The following is a 24,122-nucleotide window of genomic DNA, read 5'->3' on the forward strand; positions in this document are numbered from 1 at the left end:
CTTAAATTGTTCTATTTAGCTTAAATTAATTTTTATTTCAGTTTTAGTTGTAGTAGTTTTACTTAAACATTTATATACATATTTTAAATATATATTTATATTTATTTATTTATTTATTTTTTATCTTATTTCAATTTACAAGAATGATTTTTAATAGTTTTAATTAACAACAACACTGACTTTAAGTGCTTTTTTTGGAGCTTCCATTTACATTTTTACAGGCATTTTTCAAACGATCTTCTTTTGTGTGACATGAAGGTGAGTAAATGATGACTTAAATTTCGTTTTGAGTGAACTATTCCTTTAGTAGTTAACCAGAGTGAGTTGTATAAAGTTAAATGAGTCAGATCTTCTGGTTACTTGATTTTTCTGGTAAACAGATATGAATCAGTGGTGCTGAAAAGTGTGTGTGATGTTCCCAGATCAGCACAAAAGAGAGTGGCAGACTCCTTTTATAACGAAAAGTTACGTAATCACCCCAGTGTTCCATGACATAATTAAAATCCCTCTTGGAACGACAGGAAAAACTCTGAATTAACTCAGAACTCCAAATTAACTCAGAAAAGGTACAAAGCTTCACTTTTTCATGGGGTGAGACAGAACAGTCAGATATCAGTGCCATTACAGTCTGTCTCTGTGTGTATGTGTTCCAGCAGTGGCATGAATAGGATTTTCTCTGACTGACTGTGTGCACCCCACACCAGAGACACAGACAGAATAGAGTGAAAAGAGGCAGTCAGGAGACTGGGCGGACAAGCACAAACAATTCCGGGCTCACACACCCCCTGGCCTTTGCCCTCCCCATTGGACCCCCTCTCTCTCCCCTGCCTTCTCTATAAAAGCCCAAAGTTCACCCACACTCGATCTCATTTTCCTCTGGCATGGAGACCCAGCGAGCTTTCTCGTCCTACCGAAAGCGTTTCGGGACTTCGGGCGGCTCCCCGTCCGTGGGGGTCACCAGCCGCCTCAGCATGGGCCGCCTGTCCCTCCACAGCAGCCCGCGCCACCTCACCTCCAGCCCCATCACCCTGTCCACCTCGCGCCTGTCCCTGGGCGGAGAGCGGCTGGACTTCTCTGCGGACTCCCTGCTGAAGGCCCAGTACCGGGAGACGCGCACCAATGAGAAAGTGGAGATGATGGGGCTGAACGACCGCTTCGCCAGCTACATCGAGAAAGTGCGCTTCCTGGAGCAGCAGAACAAGATGCTGGTGGCGGAACTGAACCAGCTGAGAGGGAAGGAGCCCAGCCGTCTGGGGGACATCTACCAGGAGGAGCTGAGGGAGCTCCGTAGGCAGGTGGACGGCCTCAATGCTGGTAAAGCCAGACTGGAGATTGAAAGAGACAACCTGGCCTCAGACCTGGCTACTCTTAAACAGAGGTAAGGACAGATGTGTTGTGCCCCTTTAAAGTGCCCTCCCAGAGTTTGGAGCCAGGTGGATATTGAATGGAATGTTCCAAAATAAATAATTGTTTTTATTTTAGTCTGCACAAGAAGAATATACAGAGCAAGACTGTGTGGTTTAATATAGTCAAAGAAATGTTTTTGTTTCATTCAAAATTGCATAAACTTCGATCTTTAAAGTAACTTCTGTTGACATTACATTTACATTTATACAATTGGCAGACACGTCTATTTAAAGCGACTTGCACTGCATTCAAGCCAGTCAGATCATTTATCAGTTCCCTTTCAAAAATGAAAAGGAACCCAGTGAGAAACCAAAACCACCTTGATTTATTGGTGTCGTGATGAAAGCAACTGGCAACACAAAGTTAGAATCACTATAACCAACGTGTCAAAGTAAAATACAGTGTGAAAAAGGGTGTACTTGTGTATGAGTAGATGTGCCTAGCTGGTGTTGAGGTATCATACATTCCACTTCACACCAACAAGAACGCTAAGAGCAACAGGAGAACAATGTCACAAAAAAGGTCGATAGCCATATCCAAGAAATGCCATCCTGCCCTTAAGAACAGCTTTCATATGGGTAAAGAATCTCTTAAGAACTGCAACACCTCTGGCATTTTTCCACATCAGTACTATTGCCACAACTTCAATGTTACTATGTGAATTTATAGCACCCCAACTCTGTTTTCAATGAGAGGCTCCCCATTTCTTACTCTCATTCGATCCCATGCTGCCTCTCTTTTCATTCGCTGAGTGGTATGGGGGCAGGGAGGGGCACAATACCTCGGTACAGCTTCCACAAAGGCTGAACACTCCCAGTTCAGATGTCCTGTTGTTAGAGAAGAACCACATTTTTAGCCTAATTCCAAACCTTCATACCTTTACACTGACTGGAATCAGTAGCAACCGGCGTGTTTCCCATACCAGATCATTCAGAGACCAAATTTTATTCAAGATACAAAGCGAAAACATTTATAAGAATCTCTTAAAACAAAACTGACAGGAAAATGCATATATTTTTTTCAGTTACTAAACTTTATTTTATATAATGCAATTTTCTATTCAATTCACTGTTAATATCTATTGAAACATTTGTAACATTTATGTGAAATAAAACTGAAATCAGAAACCATGATAACAAAGTCAGTAACAAAAAGTAAATTTGCATTAGGACTAAGCTGTGAATCCAAATTCAAAGTGATTATTTTTTATGTACATGCATTGCCTTTATTTGCATGCTCAAAACTAGACACTGTTTGTTTGGAATTGTTGATATTGATGAATATTAGGTGTAGCTGCTCAGTTTAGCAGGGTGTGTATGAAAGGCAGTGCATCTACTCCACCCCGTGGGAAAGAGCAGTAGCTGCAGTGTGTGTGTGAGCAGTTAATGATGCATGAGTGATCCATTGAACCCTGTCCAGCCCCCAGCTGCAGGTCTCACCACACCATCATAGGTCACCTCCACTGTGAGCCTTTCATTACAACTGTCAAAACGGATTTATCATAAGTAACTATTTAGGATACACTTTGAGGGCAGGGATCACAGATAATATATTTTGACGTTATGGGGATTATGGGGAGTCAGGACTATAACCACTTGACTATAGACATGTCCTACCTGTATAAATATGTATATGTATAATATAAATACCTTTATAATGCAGTCTCTAATGCTGCTTTTATTCAATCAAGAAACTTTAAAAGTAAAAACAGTAATTTGAAATACTCCTACAATTTAAACATTTTAATGTTAATACATTTTAAAATGTAACGTATTCCTGTGATGAGAAAGCTGAATTTTCAGCATCCTTACTCCAGTCTTCAGTGTCACATGATCCTTCAGAAATAGGGTTGCAAAGGGGTGGAACATTTCTGGTAAATTTACGGAAACTTTCCAAAAGCTCCCGGAAGATTCCCAAAAATTTCCAAAATTTCTGGAATGTTTCCGAAATTTACTGGAAATGTTCCACTTTTTGCAACTCGATTCAGAAATCATTCTAATATGCTCAAGAAACATTTCTTATCAATGTTGAAAACAGTTGTGCTGCTTAATATTCTTGCTGAAACAGTGATAAATTGTTTTTCAGGACTCTTTGATGAAAAGAAAGTTCAAAAGAACAGCATTTGTTTACCGAATTATTTATTTGTAATAATGTAAAAGTCATACCGTCACTTTTGATCAATTTAACATCCTTGCTGAATAAAAAATATAAATTTCTATCAAAAAGTAATACAAAGAGTGAAACTACAGTATATGTGTGTGTGTGTGTGTGTGTATAAATTAATGCTTCAAAACAAAACAAAACGAACAAAAAACAATAAACATTATGACTTCCTAAATACATTTTCAAGAGGGGATATACTCTGGGAGTTCTTTGGGTCCCGCAAATCTTGAATATGTGGACTACTATTGGTTGTAGAAATTAGGGTAGAATCCTTCTTTTTAGATATGTTTTCTTATCCGTCCTCCAGACTTCATGATGAAACCGCCCAACGGCAAGCAGCAGAAAACAACCTCAACACCTTCAGACAAGTAAGGAGTACTCCATTCCCGTCTCATTCATCGATCATGAATAAGTTATCATTTTGCTGCCATGAATTTCACTTTTGATTCCAGGATGTGGATGAAGCAGCTCTGAACCGCGTACAGCTGGAGAGGAAGATTGATGCTCTACAGGATGAGATCAATTTCCTGAAGAAGGTCCATGAGGAGGTGTGTTATCCCTCCCACTCTCTCCACACTACCTCCATCTGTTCACTTCATCCCTGTCTCCTTTCATTTTGCTCCAACTGGCATCAAATCTGTTAATATAACCTGGCTATATGTAGCTATATCAGATTCTGATGTCTTTATCTGCCCAAACAGATTCAATTTTAATTCCTAAAGATCAGATTAAATCAGACGCCATTATATTCACCTGTAAACTTCTCTCTCTTTCATCCTTCTTCCGTGTTCGGTGTAGGAGATGCGGGAGCTGCAGGAGCAGCTGATGGCCCAACAGGTTCATGTGGATCTGGATGTGTCTAAGCCAGACTTAACCACTGCCCTGAAGGAGATCAGAGCTCAGTTTGAGGCCATGGCCACTTCCAATATGCAGGAGACTGAGGAGTGGTATCGCTCGAAGGTTACATAAACACACACACACACACACACATGCATTCTCTTCAGTGGATTTCTCTATTAGAAGATTTGAAGTGCAAAATTTTATTTGTAATATAATATAATATAATAAAATGTTTCTACACCTTTTTAAATAATAAATAAATAATAATTATTATTATTTATTCCATTAGTTTGCTGATCTGACTGATGCAGCCAACCGTAATTCAGAGGCTCTGAGACAAGCTAAGCAGGAGGCCAACGAGTATCGTCGACAGATTCAGGGCCTGACCTGTGACCTGGAATCTCTTCGTGGATCTGTAAGTATTCACCAAAAACTTATTCAGAACAACCATGACAACGACAAATTCAGCCATGATGATTGTAGAGCGCAGTACTTGACAGCAAAGTCATCATCCTCTCAAAACCATTTCAAACTTCTCACTCTGTCTTTAAGAACGAGTCCATGGAGCGTCAGCTGCGAGAGATGGAGGAGCGTTTCGCCATTGAGTCGGCCGGTTACCAGGACACTGTGGCCCATCTGGAGGATGAGATCCAGATGCTGAAGGAGGAGATGGCCAGACACTTGCAGGAGTACCAGGATCTGCTCAATGTAAAACTGGCTCTGGATATTGAAATTGCCACCTACAGGAAGCTGCTCGAAGGAGAGGAAAGCAGGTGATGACTGATGAGAGGAGAGAAATGGCATCAACCACAATAATTTGAGTAATTAGTTCAAATATGCATAAATGAATATCTTCCACCTCTTCTAGAATCACTGTTCCGGTGCAGAACTTCACCAACTTACAGTTTAGAGGTGAGTGATTCATCATCCAGTTGTTGATTTCTGCTTGAATTAAATGTCTCTATTTAATCAATTGTGTGTGTGTGTGTGTGTGTGTATTTTGTTAGACACCAGCTTGGACACTAAGCTGACTCCTGAGGCGCATGTGAAGAGGAGCATAGTTGTGCGAACCGTTGAGACTCGTGATGGAGAGGTAAACACTGGGAGGCGCTCTTCATCAACCTTTAAAAATAAAATACAAAAATTTATAAAATTAAAAAATTGACACCCAATTTACATGAATACACATCTACTTCATCATCAGCTGATGGCAACATTTTCTTTTCCAACAATCTCACAAAAGAATTAAAGGATCAATTCTTTCATTCAGTTTATTAATTAATTAATTCATTCTTTCATTCATTGCATTAAAGCAGAAATGCTCACAATTTTGGGCCAAAAATCAAACTTGATTGAGGACCATGGGCCAAAAGTAAATGCTTCATTACATCCCAAACTGCATTATTTTAGTAACACTTTACAATAAGGTCCCATTAATGGTAGTTAATAAAAATATTAAATAAAAACTATTCATTGTTAGTTCATGTTAATCCATTAAATAATATTAACAGAAAAACTTTTAATTTTAATATTGTATTTGTACATGTTGAAATTAACATTAACTAAGATTAATACATGGTTTAGAAGTATTTTTTGTGAGTTCACGACGTTAAAGGGATAGTTCACCCAAAAATGAAAGTTCTGTCATTAATTCCTTACCCTCATGTCGATCCAAACACATAAGGCCTTTGTTTATCTTTGGAACACAAATTAAGATATTTTTGATCAAATCCAAGAGCTTTCTGACCCTGCATAGATGTGTCGTGTACTCTTGTGAATGCGCATCGATTGACATGGAAGAGAAAAAATTGTTGAATAAAGTCAGAATTTTTGTTTTCTTTGGGCACCAAAAGTATTCTTGTAGCTTCATAAAATTACAGTTGAACCACTGATGTCACATGGACTATTTTAACGATGTCCTTACTACCTTATTACTAACTGATTTATACTTAGCTAACTATAGCCTTGGGCATCTCTGCATTACAGATTTGTTTATTTATCTTTTTATTTGTTCATTGTTTTCTGTTTGAACTAAAACTAACCTATGCAATCTCTCTTTCAAAGATCATTAAAGAGTCCACCACGGAGAGAAAGGATCTGCCGTAATCACTCTCAGACACTGGATCGGATGCAGCTGAAGAGTTCATCACTAATGCTTCTGGATGCTGTGATTAAACACGTGATTTCTTGCCCTGCTTATATTCTCTGCTAGTCTATATAGGTCCTGGGAATTATATTCAGTTATATTAGCCACTATAAGCAACAAGCAACTGCGTTTTGATCTCTTTCTCTCCCTGGGATTTTCTCTTTATCTGTCTTTATTTGTGGGAAAGAGTCTTTGAATGATATTAGACTAGTTTATCGCCGATTGTGCCATAAAAAGTCATGGTTGGACAGATGAAAGTAGAAAGCAGAACAAGATGTAGCTAGCGGTCAGAGCGGGTGCACGGGGAATATAGTTTTTTGTCAAGCACAAACTGTAGAGAATACATTCTGAAATGTATTGTAGTCTTTAAGTACTAGATGAAGAAGAGCAGGATTGGAAGTTTTTGAATCTAAATGGTCAGTGTTAATGTATGGCAGAAGGAAACTATAACAGAAAGGTCTTTCTGATGGTTTTAAAGGAAGGATGGATTTTTTCAGCGGTGCTATGTGAACATTTTACCCCACATTTTCTCTCTTTCACTGTGTATACACAAAGTGTTTGCACAGTAGCTAACTAAAGCATCTCTATGGACCCAGGTTTAAATGCTTTAAAATGCGTGTTGACTGTTAATTGACCTGTAGAAAACATATTAATAGTCAATTTTAATCAACAAAAAACAATATCTTACTGAACTCATTTAGTAAACATCTGACATATTGTCTTAAGGTGCAGTCTTATCTACCATTGATCGATGACATTTTGGCGAATTCCAATCATTTCATTAGGAATTTGTGTGATCTGGAGTTGCATGCAGATTGCGCTCATGTTCAAGTTTGCAACATGAATTCACTGCGCTGACCAACAGGAAGCTGCTTGGTTTGAAAGTGACTTCTGTTTGACCTTCATACATCTCCAAACTATTGAAAATAGACATTTTTGCATGCAAAATTTGGCTAATGTGACTGTACATTTACTAAAAACTCATACTGCCAGGTAACACTCAGTTATATTTTCAGCTGAGGAGGGCTAACTTTCACACTACTGCTGCATACCGAATTGGACGTCACTTTATTGTGGTGTCTAATATTGATACTAATAAATAATTTTTATTTGGTAGCATGTGTTCTGTTTATGAGCTTATCCACCTTATTTTGCAAATCGGAAGTAAGCTATTTTCTGTGAATGTGCGAGACGTCCGATTAGAAGGATGACAACTAAAAGAATAGCCAAATGCAGCAAACAGTAAAACTTTTTGTGCTACAAACCAGTGTGTTTATGATTACAATAATAAAGTTTGCAATATGAAGCAACATAACTGTTTTTGTAAGGCTAGATTAAGTAAAAAGCAGATGGTACAGGAAGCACATTCAAGTTACAAATGGCCACATCCGCTCTTATGTTAAAAATAAGGTGGATAAAAGAGGACTTCTCAACACAAGCACATCGGCATTGCAGCTGATGCATTCTGACTTAAAACTGAACGAAATAAGAAGTGACAGTGATCTTCTGTCACATGTGAACATGTCAAGGGGGCAGAAGGTTTGAGTGACAGGTATGTGTGACAGGGTCACAGATAGGGTGCGGATCCCACGCTTGGTTAGAGGGAATTACACACACTGTCTTTGTCAGGGTATGTTGAAAGGGCAGATAAGTTACTGTAGAACTAGGTTTGCTCCTATATAAGGTTTCTTTGCCCTGGATATCAAGATAATGAATCCCTCCTAGGTAGAGCAAGTGTAATGAAATTCAAAGACAAAGAACATTCTCGCCCTGAAATCTTTTCACAGGTTTACAAAAGTGAAATCTCTCACTCTCAGGTACATAACGACATCTTAGGGACCACACACTCATTCTAAGTCTAAAAAGGGCAGTATGATATACGTAATATTCAACATTTAGTGGCAGAAGTGAGAATTTATATTATAAATACAGCACTCATTTCATTACTTGCAATATCATTGAATATTCAGGGGTCAAATGATTCTTAATGATGTGAAAATGAAGGCAATGAGATTACAATGCAAGGTGATAGCATTCTGAACAAAGCATTCTGTAAAGAAATGGCTCTTCTAACATGAAAAAAGAACACTTTAACATTGCATTCTTCTTGTCGTCAAACTGCATTGGGTAAGCTAAATTATCTAATAGTAACCTATAAAAATTAGATGCACCAACATGGAACTTGAAGTTCAGTATGTGGGTCAAAGTCATGTTGATTCAGTAGCCGATCTGAGAGTCTGTCTTTTCAAACGCTTCATTAAAATAACCGTCTAAAAAGAGTAATTCGTTTGCAAATTGTGCTGCATAGGCCACACTGTTTATTTGTTTTTGCATGCCACTCTTGTTCCTCTGTTAGAAAGTTGTAGAAACACAATTGTTAGAGCAAATTAAAATGAAAAAATACTGTTTGTCTCCTACACTATATACCTCTTTAGAAGTTAATATTGCTATAATTTACTTTCACATTCCAAACTCAGAAATGTAAAAAGGGTACATTCTCACACTTTCTGTGACCCACAGTTTGAAAACCACTGTTCTAAAAGAATGGACAGAAACAGATTTTAATGGTTCAGACCCCATGTGTATATTGAAAACCTAGTATGCTGAGAAATATGACTTTCCACAACATGTCCCTGGCGAAATCTGGGAAAAAAATTTTTTTGTGCCAGCTGGGTAGATATTCTCAAAAAAACACTGTGCCAACAAATGTCCTAATCAAAACTCATGAAATAAAATGTCATTTCAGAACATCAAACTTTGAGGTCACTAAAACATTTCACAGCAATGCTAGACATTCACGGAGGGGGGCATTGAGTTGACAGAACTCGGCTTGAGTTGAGTCCTATGTGAAGAAATTGGGGCATATTGGATGAGTCATTTGGAGCGTGGCAACTCTGGAACAAGGGCAACTGAGAGACATAATTATATGCTGTCCTCACTGATGCACTTTAAAGAAGTGTTAAAGGCAAACAACATCTTAGATATCTGGAAAGGAGTACTTAGAACAATGTGTGATGCATAGTCTGATAGCATCTGGATGTTTAACTGGTTCCAAGTTAAACACTGCACCAAGAAATAAATCATTAGGCAGCTTGACTTATTTCTGGATCCAAGGATAATATGGGCATGAGAAACTCAGTAGAAAGTCCCTGCAGTACACTCTGCAGTACAAAATAAAGGTTCCACAAGGTGGGGTTTGTAAAGATGCGATAGAAGAACCAATCTGGGTTCCTCAAAAATTTCAGTGAACGGTTCTTAAAAGAAATAGAATATAAAGAATATCGGAAAAACCTTTTTCCACTATAAAGAACCTTCTGCACAATGGAAAGGTTCCATGGATGTTAAATATTCTTCATGGAACCATAGATGAGAGAGAGAGAGATCACGATGTTATTTAGGCTGATGAAGAGTGTTTATATTGCAACGTTTCTATCATACTTCATATGGCAAAGCTAAGTAATTTAATGGTGCATATGACTTCAGTGAGCTCATAAAGCTCAATTCATTTTTAATGCACAAAAATGAGTGAACAGTATCACCATATAGAAAACCAGTGAGTGATGTTGATTAATGACACGGAGATGGTTTTTATTTGTAATAGACACACTGACTAACAAATAGGTGGATGACTTTTCAAGTCACAATCAATAACCAGACACATACACACTTTTCAGCTACTTTAACTTTGTGTGTGCACAGGATTGAAAGAGAACCATGATTAGTTTCTTTTATGTTGGAATTACCTACTATGTTGTGTTTATGCAGGCTTGTTTAGAATGTAAAACAAGAGACTAATTATATTATAAAGATATTTATAAATTCAACTATAGAAATCCATTGCAAATTATGTATTGTAGGCTATTTTAATTTTTTTCCCCCACTTATAGGCCTATTTGTCTTTCCAGAAATGGGAGGTGTTGGTAGTGTTATTTGTTTGTATTTTATCTTTGAACCTCTTGAATTTTCTTTTATCTAACTTTAGGGCTGTACCATGTTCCATGCAATGTTTTCCACTATATCTACTTACTGGACGCATTTGATATCATGCCTATATATCATTGGCAGTAAGATTTTAAATCTTAATTTTTGATTAGTGCATTGCTAAGAACTTAATTTGGACAAATTTAAAGGTAATTTTCTCAATATTTAGAATTTTTTTCAGATTCCAGATTTTCACATATTTGAATAGACAAATATTGTCCTATCCTAACAAACCATAAACAAGCTTATTTATTCAGCTTTCAGATTATTTACAAATCTCAGTTTCAAAAAATTTACCCTTATGATTGGTTTTGTGGTCCATGAACATGGTCACACACACACATACACACACACACACACACACACACACACACACACTGTGGCACTGTTGTACATTTCTAAATACCTTAAATGTAAATGCTACTACGACAGTTAAAGGTTGCCTACTCTACTGCTGTGTCTAGTGGAAATGTTGTGCTCGTTTGTGGACTGTATCCCACTAGGACATACCTTTCAGAGCGATAAACGCTCTCTGTGAGAGAGAGAGAGAGAGAGAGAGAGAGAGAGAGAGAGAGAGAGAGAGCATCTGCCTTCTGTCAAATGTGACAGCTGTGTCCACTGCCTCCCCTGTGAACTCAACGTACGATTATTCCACAATGCGCTACATCAGCCGAGCCGCACGCTGCCTCTGAGGTGTCGGGCGTCTCTGTGCTGTCTTTGGTTGTTCTTCTACAGGGAGCACGTCAGTGCGTTACCGTTTCATCTGACGGCGCGAGAGTTTCGAGTCTCAAAACTGCAAGGCATTTGCTTCCATTCAAAGGCGCTTTCTTTTCATTTGCATTTCAACTCGGCGACTTTTCACTTTCTCGAGGATCCTACTGGCATTCTCGTGTCATTTTTGTTTAATTCTTGGACTATAAACACTTGTTTCCTTCACAATGCGTCTTCTAGATTGTGTTCTTTTGTCTTGCTCGCTCGTCCTTGAATAAGAGAGAAAACCACAATTTTCAAGAACTCTTGAATCTGTCCACGCGTGAAAATGCCTGTACGCCGGGGACACGTCGCTCTCCAGAACACCTATCTGGACACCATCATCAGGAAATTCGACGGACAAAGTGAGTTTCAGAACTTTTTATTTTTCTTTGGGTTGGAAGATCATTTATAGGCCAGAAACATGCTACTGTAGTCTAAAACAGTAGATATAGTATTGTTCATTGATAAATCGGGGAGAAACTGTCAGAGAGCGGCCATTGGAAGTGTGGAGGGCAGTCATGTGTAGTAGCCTATCAACCAGTCTGAGATTTGATTTGCATGGCAGTTGATCATCAGGTGAGAGCAAATCAACGGATCCGGCTGATTTGATCTACATTATGCAAATGCAATAGAACAACTAATGTAGGCTATCCCTAATATGGAAAATTGCTAACAACCATCTGTCCTTCTGTTTTTCCATTCTTCTCTGTAGCCTATGTGTGCGAGCGTGCACGCTTGTGTTTATGTATCTCGTGCACCTGCTTTGTTCATTCAATCATGTTTCCTGATTTAACGTTTTGGGGAAAAAATGTGCATCACACATAATTACATAACCTTAAGATCAGTAATATCAGTTTTCATTTCCAGTGTGTACTATTTCACCACATTTATCCTGTATGCATAAACCTTTGTGCTCTCTATTTAATAGTCTACAGGAAGAAGTATTTTATCAGAACATTTCCAAATTTTATGCACAAGAGCCCTTTGACAAAATTTCCTTTCCAAATCCTATCCTTTACTCTCACGCTAAACTTAATCTGTAAACTTGCCATAACTAGGCCTACCCTAAATCTAGTCTTACTCCACAATAAACCCAGAGCCTGGCTTATATCTGCTTTATATGACCCTTGAGGGTTCTTAAATAACAAAGATTATGTTATCTTAGTAAAAGTTTCTTTCAAACAACTGTAAATACAGGTTTTAGCAGGGGTTTTAAACGTCTCATTAATTATACAAGTTAGTCAGTAAGTATACGTTTTTCGGCAAACAGTTGCTAACTAGTAGCTGTAAGGAGCTAACCATAACAACAGTAAGCTGCTCGAGTGATTTTTATTTGGAGGGTGGTCTGTCCATAAAGCAGAACAAAATAGGCTAGTATTGTTTTTATGTGCCACTTTATTATAGATTTATTTATCACAAATATGTGAGAGGAATCTTTAGTGTTTTGTTTCATAATTGGTGGCGTTAATGGTGACAATTTGCAGTCCTATAATTTGCATTGCATGAAACGAACAGATTTCGTCCCTGAAAATTAACTTTACATTTACATATTATAAATATTTATTTAAAAAAAAAAATCTTAAAAATGCTAAAAACAAACAACAACTATAGGCCTAGTTGTCATTACAATATGCCTTTTAATCATGACTGTTGCTTTGTCTTTGTTCCTGTGTACACTATTCATAAATCATAGTAGTTGACTTTTGAACTCTCAAAAATATGTAAAAGAGCCTTTTTTAAAACTAGTTTTGTATTCTTTAGTTTCATAACTGTAGACTGCACATCTAATCATTTGTCATAGTATCTTCTCCCTCTTCTGCGTGTATTAGTTCTCAGTGCTATTGCTGTGTCTTCATCTTTTAAGTACACATGCATGTATATATGTGCCAGTGCATATAGATCTGTGAACGTGAGCCTGCTGCTCCTCCCTTCCCTCCCTATCTGTTAAGGCTAAGTGTCATTTTGTGGCTGCTAGGCAACCATCTCCGTGTGTTGTGTTTTGTTCCTGAAGTAAAAAGGCAATAATGAGTTTGATGCTGGGGGCCTGTTCCTGTCACCAAACACAATTATCACGTAGAGCTGGAGAAACATTATTGATATTCAGAGATAAAAGCAGGCAGTGTGTGTCCTTGAAGGATTGCACCCTTTAATATAAAGAATTTTTCATTTGCTTTCTCTTCAGTTCAAAGCAGAACCTATAACCGTCTTAAGAGCAAGCTGTGTTGCTCTCCACCTGTTGAAGCTGATGTGTGAAGCTATTGCTGCAAAAATAGCACAGCTGTCTGCAGATTTCCTGTTTATATCAAAGCAGTCCTCATGAATACAGAAAATGAGTAGTAGTACCGTACAGGCAAAGGAAGGAGAAGGAAAGAAAAGAAAGACATAAAACAGAATAGCCAAGTATGTGGAAATGTGATTAAGGGTTTTTTCTTTTAATCTTTTAAACCTGTAGAAAAAAAAAGGAGACAGTTGGATTTTGAAAAATTGAGAAATGAGAAAAGTTACTACATAAAACTTTCTGAAAGTCACTAAAGATTTTAATGAAAATCATTTAGAAGAGTTTTCATCAGTGATCTCACACTTTTAGGTTTAACCCAACTACGCCTCTATTGAGGAGAACAGGGCTAGTCGACAGGGAAGAAAATTAGTAGTTATACATTTATTATTATTAATAAATAACAACAACAACAATACCAACATTTATAGTAATAATAATAATAAGATGATTTGTTGGCTAAAACAATGGTTTATACAGTGGGTACGGAAAGTATTCAGACCCCCTTAAATTTTTCACTCTTTGTTATATTGCAGCCATTTGCTAAAATCATTTAAGTTAATTTTTTTTCCTCATTAATGTACACACAGCACCCCATATTGACAGAAAAACACAGAATTGTTGACAATTGTGACAGCTTACTCCATAGACCGATAATGTGACAACATTCCCCACAAAAACTGTGTTAAAGGATTGGTTCACTTCCAGAATGAAAATATCCTGATAATTTACTCACCCCCATGTTATCCAAGATGTTCATGTCTTTCTTTCTTCGGTCAAAAAGAAATTATGTTTTTTTAGGAAAACAATCCAGGATTTATCTTCATATAATGGACTTCAATGGAGGCCAATGGGTTGAAGGTCTAAATAGCAGTTTCAATGCAGCTTTAAAAAGGGCTCTACATGATCTCAGCCCAGGAATGAGGGTCTTATCTAGCGAAACGACTTTCTTTGACTTTCTTTGCATGTTCGCTTTGTAAACAGTGGGTTGGTGGTACTTCCTTTCCAACGTGATTACGTAATCCGTGAGGTCAAGCTAGCGCAAGACGAGCATTTGTGTTTTTTGTTTTTTTAAGAAAATGAGCGATCGTTTCGCTAGATTAGACCCTTATTCCTGGGCTGGGATCATGTAGAGCCCTTTGAAGCTGCATTGAAACTGCAATTTGGACCTTCAACCCATTGGCCGCCACTGAAATCCATTATATGTAGAAAAATCCTGGAATATTTTTCTTTAAAAACCTTAATTTATTTTCGACTGAAGAATGTAAGACATGAACATCTTGGATGACATGGGGGTGAGTAATTTATAAGGAAATTTTCATTCTGGAAGTGAACTAATCCTTTAAATAATGTTTTTTTTCACAGTAACGGTGGAAGTGTTCATTTTTAATTAATGTTTCTTAACCCTTCGTTCCTTACGGGACCAGATCGTAAATTCCTGATTGCCAACGCCCAGATGAAGAACTGTGGGATCATCTACTGCAATGAGGGCTTCTGCCAGATGTTTGGTTTCTCACGGGCAGAGATCATGCAGCAGTCCTGCATGTGTCAGTTCCTGGTGGGGCCGGGCACTATGAAGAGCGCCCTGGCACAGCTGGCACAGGCCCTGCTCGGGTCAGAGGAGCGCAAGGTGGAGATCCTGTACTACTCTAAGGAAGGTATGCTGGGCTTAGCGAGGTTTTCACTCACTTTTCACTCACCCACATATGGCTGATGTTTTGATAGACTTGAGCAGATGCAAAATTTTCTGTTTTTCACCATCTCTTTCCACGCTGACAGCTACTTTCAGTTGTATGAGAAAGTGGTTTGGCATTGTGCTGACGTTCACATCATTACTATAGCAACCGATGCAGATACACCAGACACTGATGACACTGTCTGAACAGCGCATTTCACTTCAACAATAATTAACACGGTATGGAAAACAAAATCAGAATTGTGCAGTGTGAATAAAACATAAATGAAGTTTGAGTCTATTGACAAACCCAAACACAGGAAATAAACCAGTTTCAAACTATATCCCATGTCTTTAATATGGCAGCTGTATGAATAAAAGTCCACCTTTTCATTAAAAACAAAATGTCTTTTTGACACCACCTTTCCATCTATTTATTTATTTCCATCTTTTCATTGTTTGTTTTCTCCAGAGTATGCATGTGCATTAGCTGGAGTTTGTAAGTCAATTTGAAAAGCTTTTTGTTGTCAGATTTTAAATATATAATTTAAATTTAATCTTTTAGAGTTTTCACCCCTTTTAAGTATTTTTGGCAGTAAAAACATTTATAATGTTTCCACAAAAATATTAAGCAGCACAACTGTTTTCAACATTTGTTGTAGAAATGTTTCAGTAGAATGTTTCTTGAGCAAATATTCATTTGAATGATTTCTGAAGGATCATGTGGCGCTCAAGAAGAGTAATGACTGCTAAAAATTCAATTTTGCTTTACAGGAATAAATAGCATAAAATATATGAAATAAATAGAAAACTGTTATTTTTAAGAAATCATACAAACTCTTTAACAGTAGTGTACATAGAAAAAGCTTCCCAGAGATGTTTCCAATATGACTTGCCTAACAGGAGCTTAGAAGCAGGTTTTTATTGAGAACTTTTGAATAGTTACCAGCATTTCACGGTAAACACACTCAGTGACCATATCTACACATCATCCTGTGATGTTATCTTCAGTTTCAGACACTCTGTTTCATTACATTCACACATAGACATAAACACATAGAGTAACTCTTTGGTGGAATGGCTTAAAGGGATAGTTCACCCAAAAATGACAATTCTGTCATTAATTACTCAGCCTCATGTCGTTCCAAACCCGTAAGACCTTTCATCTTTGGAACCCAAATTAAGATATTTTTGATGAAATCCGAGAACTTTCTGACCCTGCATAGACAGCAACTCAACTACCACGTTGAAGGCCCAGAAAGGTAGTAAGGACATCATTAAAATAGTCCATGTGACATTAGCGGTTCAATCGTAATGTATGGACGTCGTTAAGCCAGTGTTTGTGCTTGTGTAGCTCAGCTAGAAAGTAGACAGGTGTTCCTTCGACCCAGGAAGCGGTGCGCTGATAACATTACCATGACAACAGGACTCCAGAGACTCACACGCCTATCACTAAACGAATGCACTGAGCTCAGATGCACGCATAGGCTGACATGCACACGCTCACACGTGCTGCCGTCCCTCTGTTCTTTTTATCCATCACATATTTTTAGTGGATACAGCGTACCGAACTGTGTCACGGTTGAGCTGGAGACTGAACAGCACCTTTGTGTGTGTGTGTGAGGGCAGGGTCTATATTTAGAGTGGTTGATGGCCTGCTTTAGTCAAGAGCTGAGGGGGGTCTGGCTGACTTTAATCATGCTGTTCTTTCTCCGGTTTTTCTGTCCTCCTTCCAGTCACTCCTTTCTCATTCCTGTGACTCTTCTTCGCTGCTCTGCGTTTTCTTTACTTTGGTTTCATCGTTTGTCTCCTTTATTGCCTTTCTGTTCATTGTCGTGTCTGGGTTAAAAGTACAACACATGACGTTTTGATTTCTCTCGAGCAGTGTGTCATAAAGAGAGTTTATCATTAAAGCCTCATAGCCGAAATATAAGTGACCTCTACATGTTCTCTGCGCATCTGTGTGTTTGTCTGAGAGGTTTGGAAAGTAGGGAGTTTAACCAATTAGAAATGATCCTCAGGGGTGAAATCGCTCATACATGAACCGGGTGTGGATGTTAAAAGATAGAACTGCTGTCATCTGAATTAGTAGATTGACTTTAATTTGAGATAAAACATCCACACAAGCTTTTCATCTACTCTACTGTTTAATCTGTTTGGGCTGGGTAAGATTTTTTAAATAAGCCTCTGCCAGGCTGCATTTATTTGATCAAAAATACAGTAAAAAATAGTAATATTGTGAAATATTATTACAATTTAAAATATCTGTTTTCTATTTTTATATATTTCAAAGTGTATTTTATTGCTGTGATGACCAAGCTGAATTTTAAGTATCATTACTCCAGTCACATGATCCTTCAGATATCATTCTAATATGCCGATTATTTCTCAAGAAACATTTATTTGTATTATTATCAATGTTGAAAACAGTTGTGCAGCTTAATATTTTTGTGGAAACAGTTTTACTTTTTTTTTTTTTTTTGATTATATGATGAGTAGAAAGTTTAACAGCATTTAAACTTTAAACTTTTAGAACAGAACAGCATTTATGTGAATTTTTTGGTAACATTATGAATGTCTTTACTTACTTTTGATCAATTTTATGCATCCTTACTTAATAAAAGTAATAATTTCACAGACAGGGAAGGTTGTCCAAAACTATTTTAGTGGGTCAACAAACATACACAAAATACATTTGTCATTATCTAGAGTGAGTTAGTTTATGTTTGTGTGTGTGTAACCCTATAGATAATAATACGTTTGCAGAATGGATGGATGGATAGATAAATGTTTAAAATTGTATTTGCTGAAAATGTTTGAAATGAAACAAGGGTGGAAATGGGGAATCGCATTATGATTTTCTTTTCTTTTTCTTTTTTTTTCTTTTATTTGGAGTAGTGCTAATGACAGCGCTCTTTAAACTAGAAATATTTTGAGAATGAGTTGTAGATTTTTAAACTTTTTAAATATGTAGATAAATATGGGAACTTTATATCAACATCACATAAAAAAAAATTACACAGACCCTGAAGGAATGTGTAACAGCAATCCATGGTCTCCCCTATTTAATAGATTTATGTTTCCTCATAATCATGGATTTCAGACCCCCCGAACTGCGGCACCTGTGTGTGGGAGTCTTATTGTGTGTTTGTGTAAGTGTGAGTGTGTTTGGACTACTCACAGCCCTCACATTGGTATTTATAACAGCTCTTCGTGAAAACTAAACTATACTTGTGCTGTATTTTGTACTCAAACGTCTCTGCTTGCTGACGTCTCTGTCACTCGGTTCATTCTCTTTCTCTCCTGTGTGTGTGTCTGTCTCTCGGCCTTTCAGGGACATGTAGGCCATGTTTGGTTGATGTCGTTCCAGTAAAGAATGAGGAAGGAGTCGTAATCATGTTCATCCTAAACTTCCAGGAGCTTTTAGACCCGTCCACGAAAAAAGGTGGCATCAAACAGCGAATGACACACAGCTGGCTACGGGCAGGTGCGTGTCCCCCCTTTCTCTATGTGTGGGAGAGATTCTGGCCCTTTCTGTAACAGCCTTATAAGGTAAACACATTGACTGCTGTGCTTGGTGTGACGGTCCGTGTGTAGGTGTAGCCAGAGGCAGCATTTGATAAAGGTGGTGTCAAATTTTGGTTGCAGAGTGTTTATGTGTGTGTGTGTGTGTGTGTGTGTGTGTGTATGCCTGGCCCCCAGTGTTGCTTTAACTTTTATATTAGAAAGTATGAGATATTTTGCTGACATAAATAACTATAAATTTAATAATAATAATAGTAATAATAATAATAATAAAGTAAATATACAAGTTTCTTAATGTATGAAGTTCTTTTTATTTGTTTTTACATATATAAATGATTATCATTATATTTAATTATAAATGGACAATTACATTTTTAGAATGAATTAAAAAAATGCATATGCAAATATTAATAGGTTATTAATAATAATAATAATTGTTGTTGTTATTATTAATAAAATATTTCATTATATTTCATAAATATTTCACGTTATATAATGTAGTTTTACATGTATTACTAGTAATGTATATAATGTATAAGCTTTGTTTTTAAATATATGTTTATTATTATTAAATTGTTAACAATACTTTTAAAATATTTTTATTAATCACATATTTTAATAAAAAAAAAATTTTTTTTATAACAATAAAAATCTACAAATAAAATTGAATGTATATAAATAAATAAATATAGTAAAAATAAATGATTATTTTTATTATTAGTAGTAGTAGTAGTATGTTTATTTATCCAATAAATTTGATATTTATCAAATATCAAATGCAACACTCTATTTATTACAGGGAGCATCTTAGGTTGGTAACAATTTATTTACCAGCCCATTTCCACACCTTAGTTATCTAGTATATTCTGTAGGAAAGAAAAATCATGAAAGATCTCCTGTACAGCAATGTATTTAAATGGAGAGAAAATGTCTTCTCCTGCTTCGTAGGTTTTCTTCCAGAGAAAAGGCCCTAGTCATAGGCGGAGGGTGAACCAACTCCAGGGTAACGTTAAGGCTAAAAGCAGCCAAATGTATTAAACATCATAAACCCGTCTTTTTAGGCAAGAACCAGACATGGGTGTCATGTAGGCTAAAAAAAATGTTTCGCTAAGCCTTCCCCAGCCTTACACACGCTCCGCCTATGGCCCTAGTAGTCTCAAATGTGTCTTCCCTAAAGTTTTACAGAGATCTCATCAGTATCTCGCACTGAGTTCAGATCTGTCTGGTATGATTAAAAGGACTTCAAGACCAGAAAGACAAGAACTCACCAGTTATGTCTCCTGAGCTTTGAGCAAAAACATATTCCCCTTGGATTATTTAACCTTATGTTTGTGTATCAGGTCAGAAACGTAAGATGAGTCTGCGAATGCCCTCTCTCCGTGTCAAGCGGCAGCCGTCCCTCTCTAAGGACCACTTTGAGGGAGTGGTGGTGGACTACCTACAGGTACATGTGTGCATATGTGACACACATCTGAGTTCATATTGCCACAGACACATCATCTACAGCTCCCCTCTGTGTCCTGCAGCCCTCTCATGAGGAGGTGGCTTTGAAAGACCTCCAGATGTCTCCAGACAGCTGTTTGAAATCAGAGACCCAGGCCCTGATTCAGCAGACCCCCTCCACATGCAGCTTCTCATCCCCACTCACACGGCCCTCAGACCGGCTAGAGCCCAGCGGACCCCCTCTCAAACACAGCCACTCCAGAGAGAGCGTGCGCAGCCTGCGCCGGGCCTCCTCGCTGCACGACATCGACGGCATGAGGGACCAGTGGAGCGGTATGAGTGTTTGTGCTTGCACTCCTCTAGTTCCTAGTGTAAACAACATACTGTCACAAACATTGACTGTGTGCAAAACTTTATTATTTATACATGATCAGACAGTACTACTAAGGCAAGTTTGAGTCTAGTGTCGGTGTAACATCCTGTCTTTGTGTGGTTTGCTGGTTGATTGAAAAATAAAGATGACATCTCACCCTAGTAAAAAAGTAATATATTTAAAATACATTTATTTCATACATGAATTATTTGAACATATAGTTCAAATCTATTAACATATTTACTGACATATCGCTCGAGACTTATTGATATAAAAATTATAATTCAACTTTATTTGGAGTACTACTTGTGTTCACTGCACATTTCTTAATATTAAGCCTAAAATTAGACTTCAGCACTAGTTCCGCTCAATTATAGTGCAAGTACAAAATTAGCTGTTCCAGTTTAGCAGACTTAAAATATACCAGTTTAGTATACCAAAAGTACAATTGCAGAGTGTTTTTTATTAAGTACATAAATATTTAAATGTATTTGTAGTATACTTAGCATGAAATAAATATATTTGAGTATATTTATTTTTCACTAGGGATATCACAGATAAAAGAAGTTTATTTCGCTTTTTTTTATTCAACTTGTGATTCTCTGTTTACCAAGTAATAGTCATCAAATATACTCTTGTATCCCTAAAACTCACTCACATTTGTTCTAGATCATCAGATGTTTTGTAATGGTGATATAAAACGCTTAACATGGGTTCATGTATAAAATGACCAAGACAGTACTTGTAATAAACATTTAGTGCAAACAAAGCCATAATTCACGAAAAAAAGTTATTTTACATGAGGTTTTCCATAGAAATCCTTTAAAAGGAAGTGCTTTAAAATTGTAACTATCAAAACACAGAATTTCTCTTAAACCTGAGTTTGTCTACAAGTAAAAGAAGGATGCTATAATCAAAAGACAAAGCACATTCTCCCTCATAGAAATACATTATAATGTAAGGGTTTAACATAGAAATATTGTTGGATTCATTTTTTGGCAGAAAAGAATATTTATTAAAAGGAACAAAGCCATAATTCACGAAAAAAAAGTTATTTTACATGAGGTTTTCCATAGAAATCCTTTAAAAGGAAGTGCTTTAAAATTGCAACTATCAAAACACAGAATTTCTCTTAAACCTGAGTTTGTCTACAAGTAAAAGAAGGATGCTATAATCAAAAGACAAAGCACATTCTCCCTCATAGAAATACATTATAATGTAAGGGTTTAACATAGAAATATTGTTGGATTCATTTTTTGGCAGAAAAGAATATTTATTAAAAGGAAAATCTCATTTTCACATCTTTATACTGTAAAGAAAGATTTTTTTTTTTTTGCAAGGATGCTTTATTGATTGAAATTGATAAAAAGTGACAGTATACCGTTTATCAAAGAATCCTGAAAAAGTGTATCAGCACAACTGTTTTCAACACTGATAACAATAAGAAATGTTTCTTTAAGCACCAGATCAGCATATTAGAATGATCGCTGAAGCATCATGTGACATTGAAGACTGAAAATTCAGTTTTTTTATCTTTTTACATTTTAAAGGGGTCATATGATGCGATTTCAAGTTTTCCTTTCTCTTTGGAGTGTTACAAGCTGATTTTTGAGAGAGGCGGGGCATAGAGAACCTACAATAATGTACAGTATTTGAAAAATAATGTGTTTTTTGAACATTAAAGCATGTCAACATATTCTGTTACACCAAATACACAAAATAATGATCTTTAAAAAAGCATCATATGACCCCTTTAAAATATATTAATAGAAAACATTATTTTAAATTGTAATAATAAATATAAAAGAGATATAAAGATATAAGAGATAGAGTCATATTGTGTGATATAAATTAGTAATTCATTTTAAGAAATGAACTTAAAAGTAAAGCTAAAGCTATAATTTCGATGGAATTCCAACTTCCATGGTTTGACTTTCCAATGTGGCGCAAAATATTCGGTCTTCCATAGATACTGTGTCAGTATATTAACCAACTTGAGCTGTTTCCCTATAACCGCCTTCTACAGTGGAGAAACACATAAACGTTATTGTCTGTATCCTTGGAGGAATTGTTAGTGAATCTTGGTTCTTTCTTGTTCTTGGTGGGACCGACTTTGTTAGTCACGTCATATGTCTGACTGAGCATTTAGATATGTGAAATATGAGCGGGGGCCCCCAGCCGGGATGGAGCGGAATGGATACTTGTCAGCTTAATACTGCACGCGGCCCCGTTTGATTGTCTCTCTGGTCTCTGCTGTGATTAAACTCATCCATTAGCATTGAACAGGAGTACCATGGCCGAGTACAGGATGTGCTTTCAATGGAAATGAAGTGTTATATTTGAATTTATCCTTGATTACATAATAAGTCTGATTAAAACCTATTAGCCTAAAATAGCAAAGCATTTAATATAAATGAGCTAGTATCCTTTTCTAATGGAGTTTGTGGAACAACTCCAAAAAGCAGCACAAAGCGCTCCATTCGGACATGTTAAATTGCAACATTTAAGTCTCTGGGTGTTCAGAATAAGGCTTGTTGGTTCCCCGGTGAAATGGTCACATGTGGCGGCCTGACAGGCCTATTTCTGTAGCTGTATTCCTAATCAATGCTTTACCCACAGCCACCCCTGATGTGCCCGCCGCTATGCATGTGTGTGCTCTAAGCATGAGCATATGACTCATAGGTCTAAATTAACACTTTTTAATTATTGCATACACAAACTGTGATATTACTGGCACTGTAATTGGCAGACGCATGCAGGATGGTAGTGCAAGTCACATGGCATGACATTGTTTTAATCAAACGCTGTAATGATGTGTTTTGATGGCTGATTTAATTGGTGTGATTTTTATTTTTCAGATCTGAAGCCCAGTCACTTGAACTCCACCTCAGACTCTGATTTGATGCGGCACCGCATCCCTCAGGTGACGATATCCTTCGGCTCAGACCGTCTCAGACCACCTTCCCCCACAGAGATCGAGATCATAGCGCCCAGCAAGATTAAAGACCGCACACAGAACGTCTCGGAAAAGGTCACTCAAGTCACGCAGGTAATATAAAAAGTACTTGACAGCTCATCCTCGTATTTCATGCAAGTGTATATACCAGATTCAGGATATTGTTCCTTAGCTTTTTGTTCACTTAATGAGGCCTAGAGATTTTGTCATTTAACCCTGTTTATTTATGGTGTTGTCAATATACAACTTGAGATTTTAAAAAATCCAAATAATTGTAGATTGTAGAAACTTCAGTAAGGTACAACTTAAAGGGATAGTTCACCCAAAAATTTAAATGTAATGTTTATCTGCTTACCCCCAGGGCATCCAAGATGTAGGTGACTTTGTTTCTTCAGTAGAACACAAACGGAGATTTTTAACTGCATTTGCAGTCTGTCAGTCCTATAATGTCAGTGGATGGGAATCACGGCTTTGAGAGTCATAAAACATACACAAACAAAACCAAATTAAACCCTGACACTAAAATGACTGACAGACTGCAACGGTTTGAGTTAAAAATCTTCGTTTGTGTTCTACTGAAGAAAC

The 24,122-nt window shown here is 37.0% G+C and overlaps 2 protein-coding genes across 2 annotated transcripts in view; both read left to right on the forward strand.

Annotated features, from left to right (window-relative positions):
* The first annotated feature begins 841 nt into the window (after positions 1-841).
* On the forward strand, positions 842-7,666 carry LOC107729544 (glial fibrillary acidic protein-like). Its single transcript, XM_016540098.1, has 9 exons — positions 842-1,378; positions 3,878-3,938; positions 4,023-4,118; positions 4,369-4,530; positions 4,700-4,825; positions 4,963-5,183; positions 5,279-5,322; positions 5,418-5,503; positions 6,475-7,666. Exons 1-9 carry the CDS (start codon positions 882-884, stop codon positions 6,514-6,516), a joined length of 1,335 nt encoding a protein of 444 aa, XP_016395584.1. The 5' UTR covers positions 842-881; the 3' UTR covers positions 6,517-7,666.
* Positions 7,667-11,289: 3,623 nt separating this feature from the next.
* The window catches only part of LOC107729428 (potassium voltage-gated channel subfamily H member 2-like), a 45,833-nt gene continuing 33,000 nt past the window's right edge, over positions 11,290-24,122 (forward strand). The window contains exons 1-6 of the mRNA XM_016539914.1: positions 11,290-11,652; positions 14,993-15,223; positions 18,575-18,727; positions 20,106-20,209; positions 20,292-20,541; positions 23,440-23,630. Coding sequence (XP_016395400.1) covers positions 11,577-11,652; positions 14,993-15,223; positions 18,575-18,727; positions 20,106-20,209; positions 20,292-20,541; positions 23,440-23,630 — 1,005 coding nt within the window. The 5' untranslated portion in view covers positions 11,290-11,576. The remainder of the gene's footprint in view (positions 11,653-14,992; positions 15,224-18,574; positions 18,728-20,105; positions 20,210-20,291; positions 20,542-23,439; positions 23,631-24,122) is intronic.

The sequence above is a fragment of the Sinocyclocheilus rhinocerous genome, unplaced genomic scaffold (genome assembly GCF_001515625.1).
Source record: "Sinocyclocheilus rhinocerous isolate Xijiao unplaced genomic scaffold, SAMN03320098_v1.1 scaffold697, whole genome shotgun sequence".
Lineage (NCBI taxonomy): Eukaryota > Metazoa > Chordata > Actinopteri > Cypriniformes > Cyprinidae > Sinocyclocheilus > Sinocyclocheilus rhinocerous.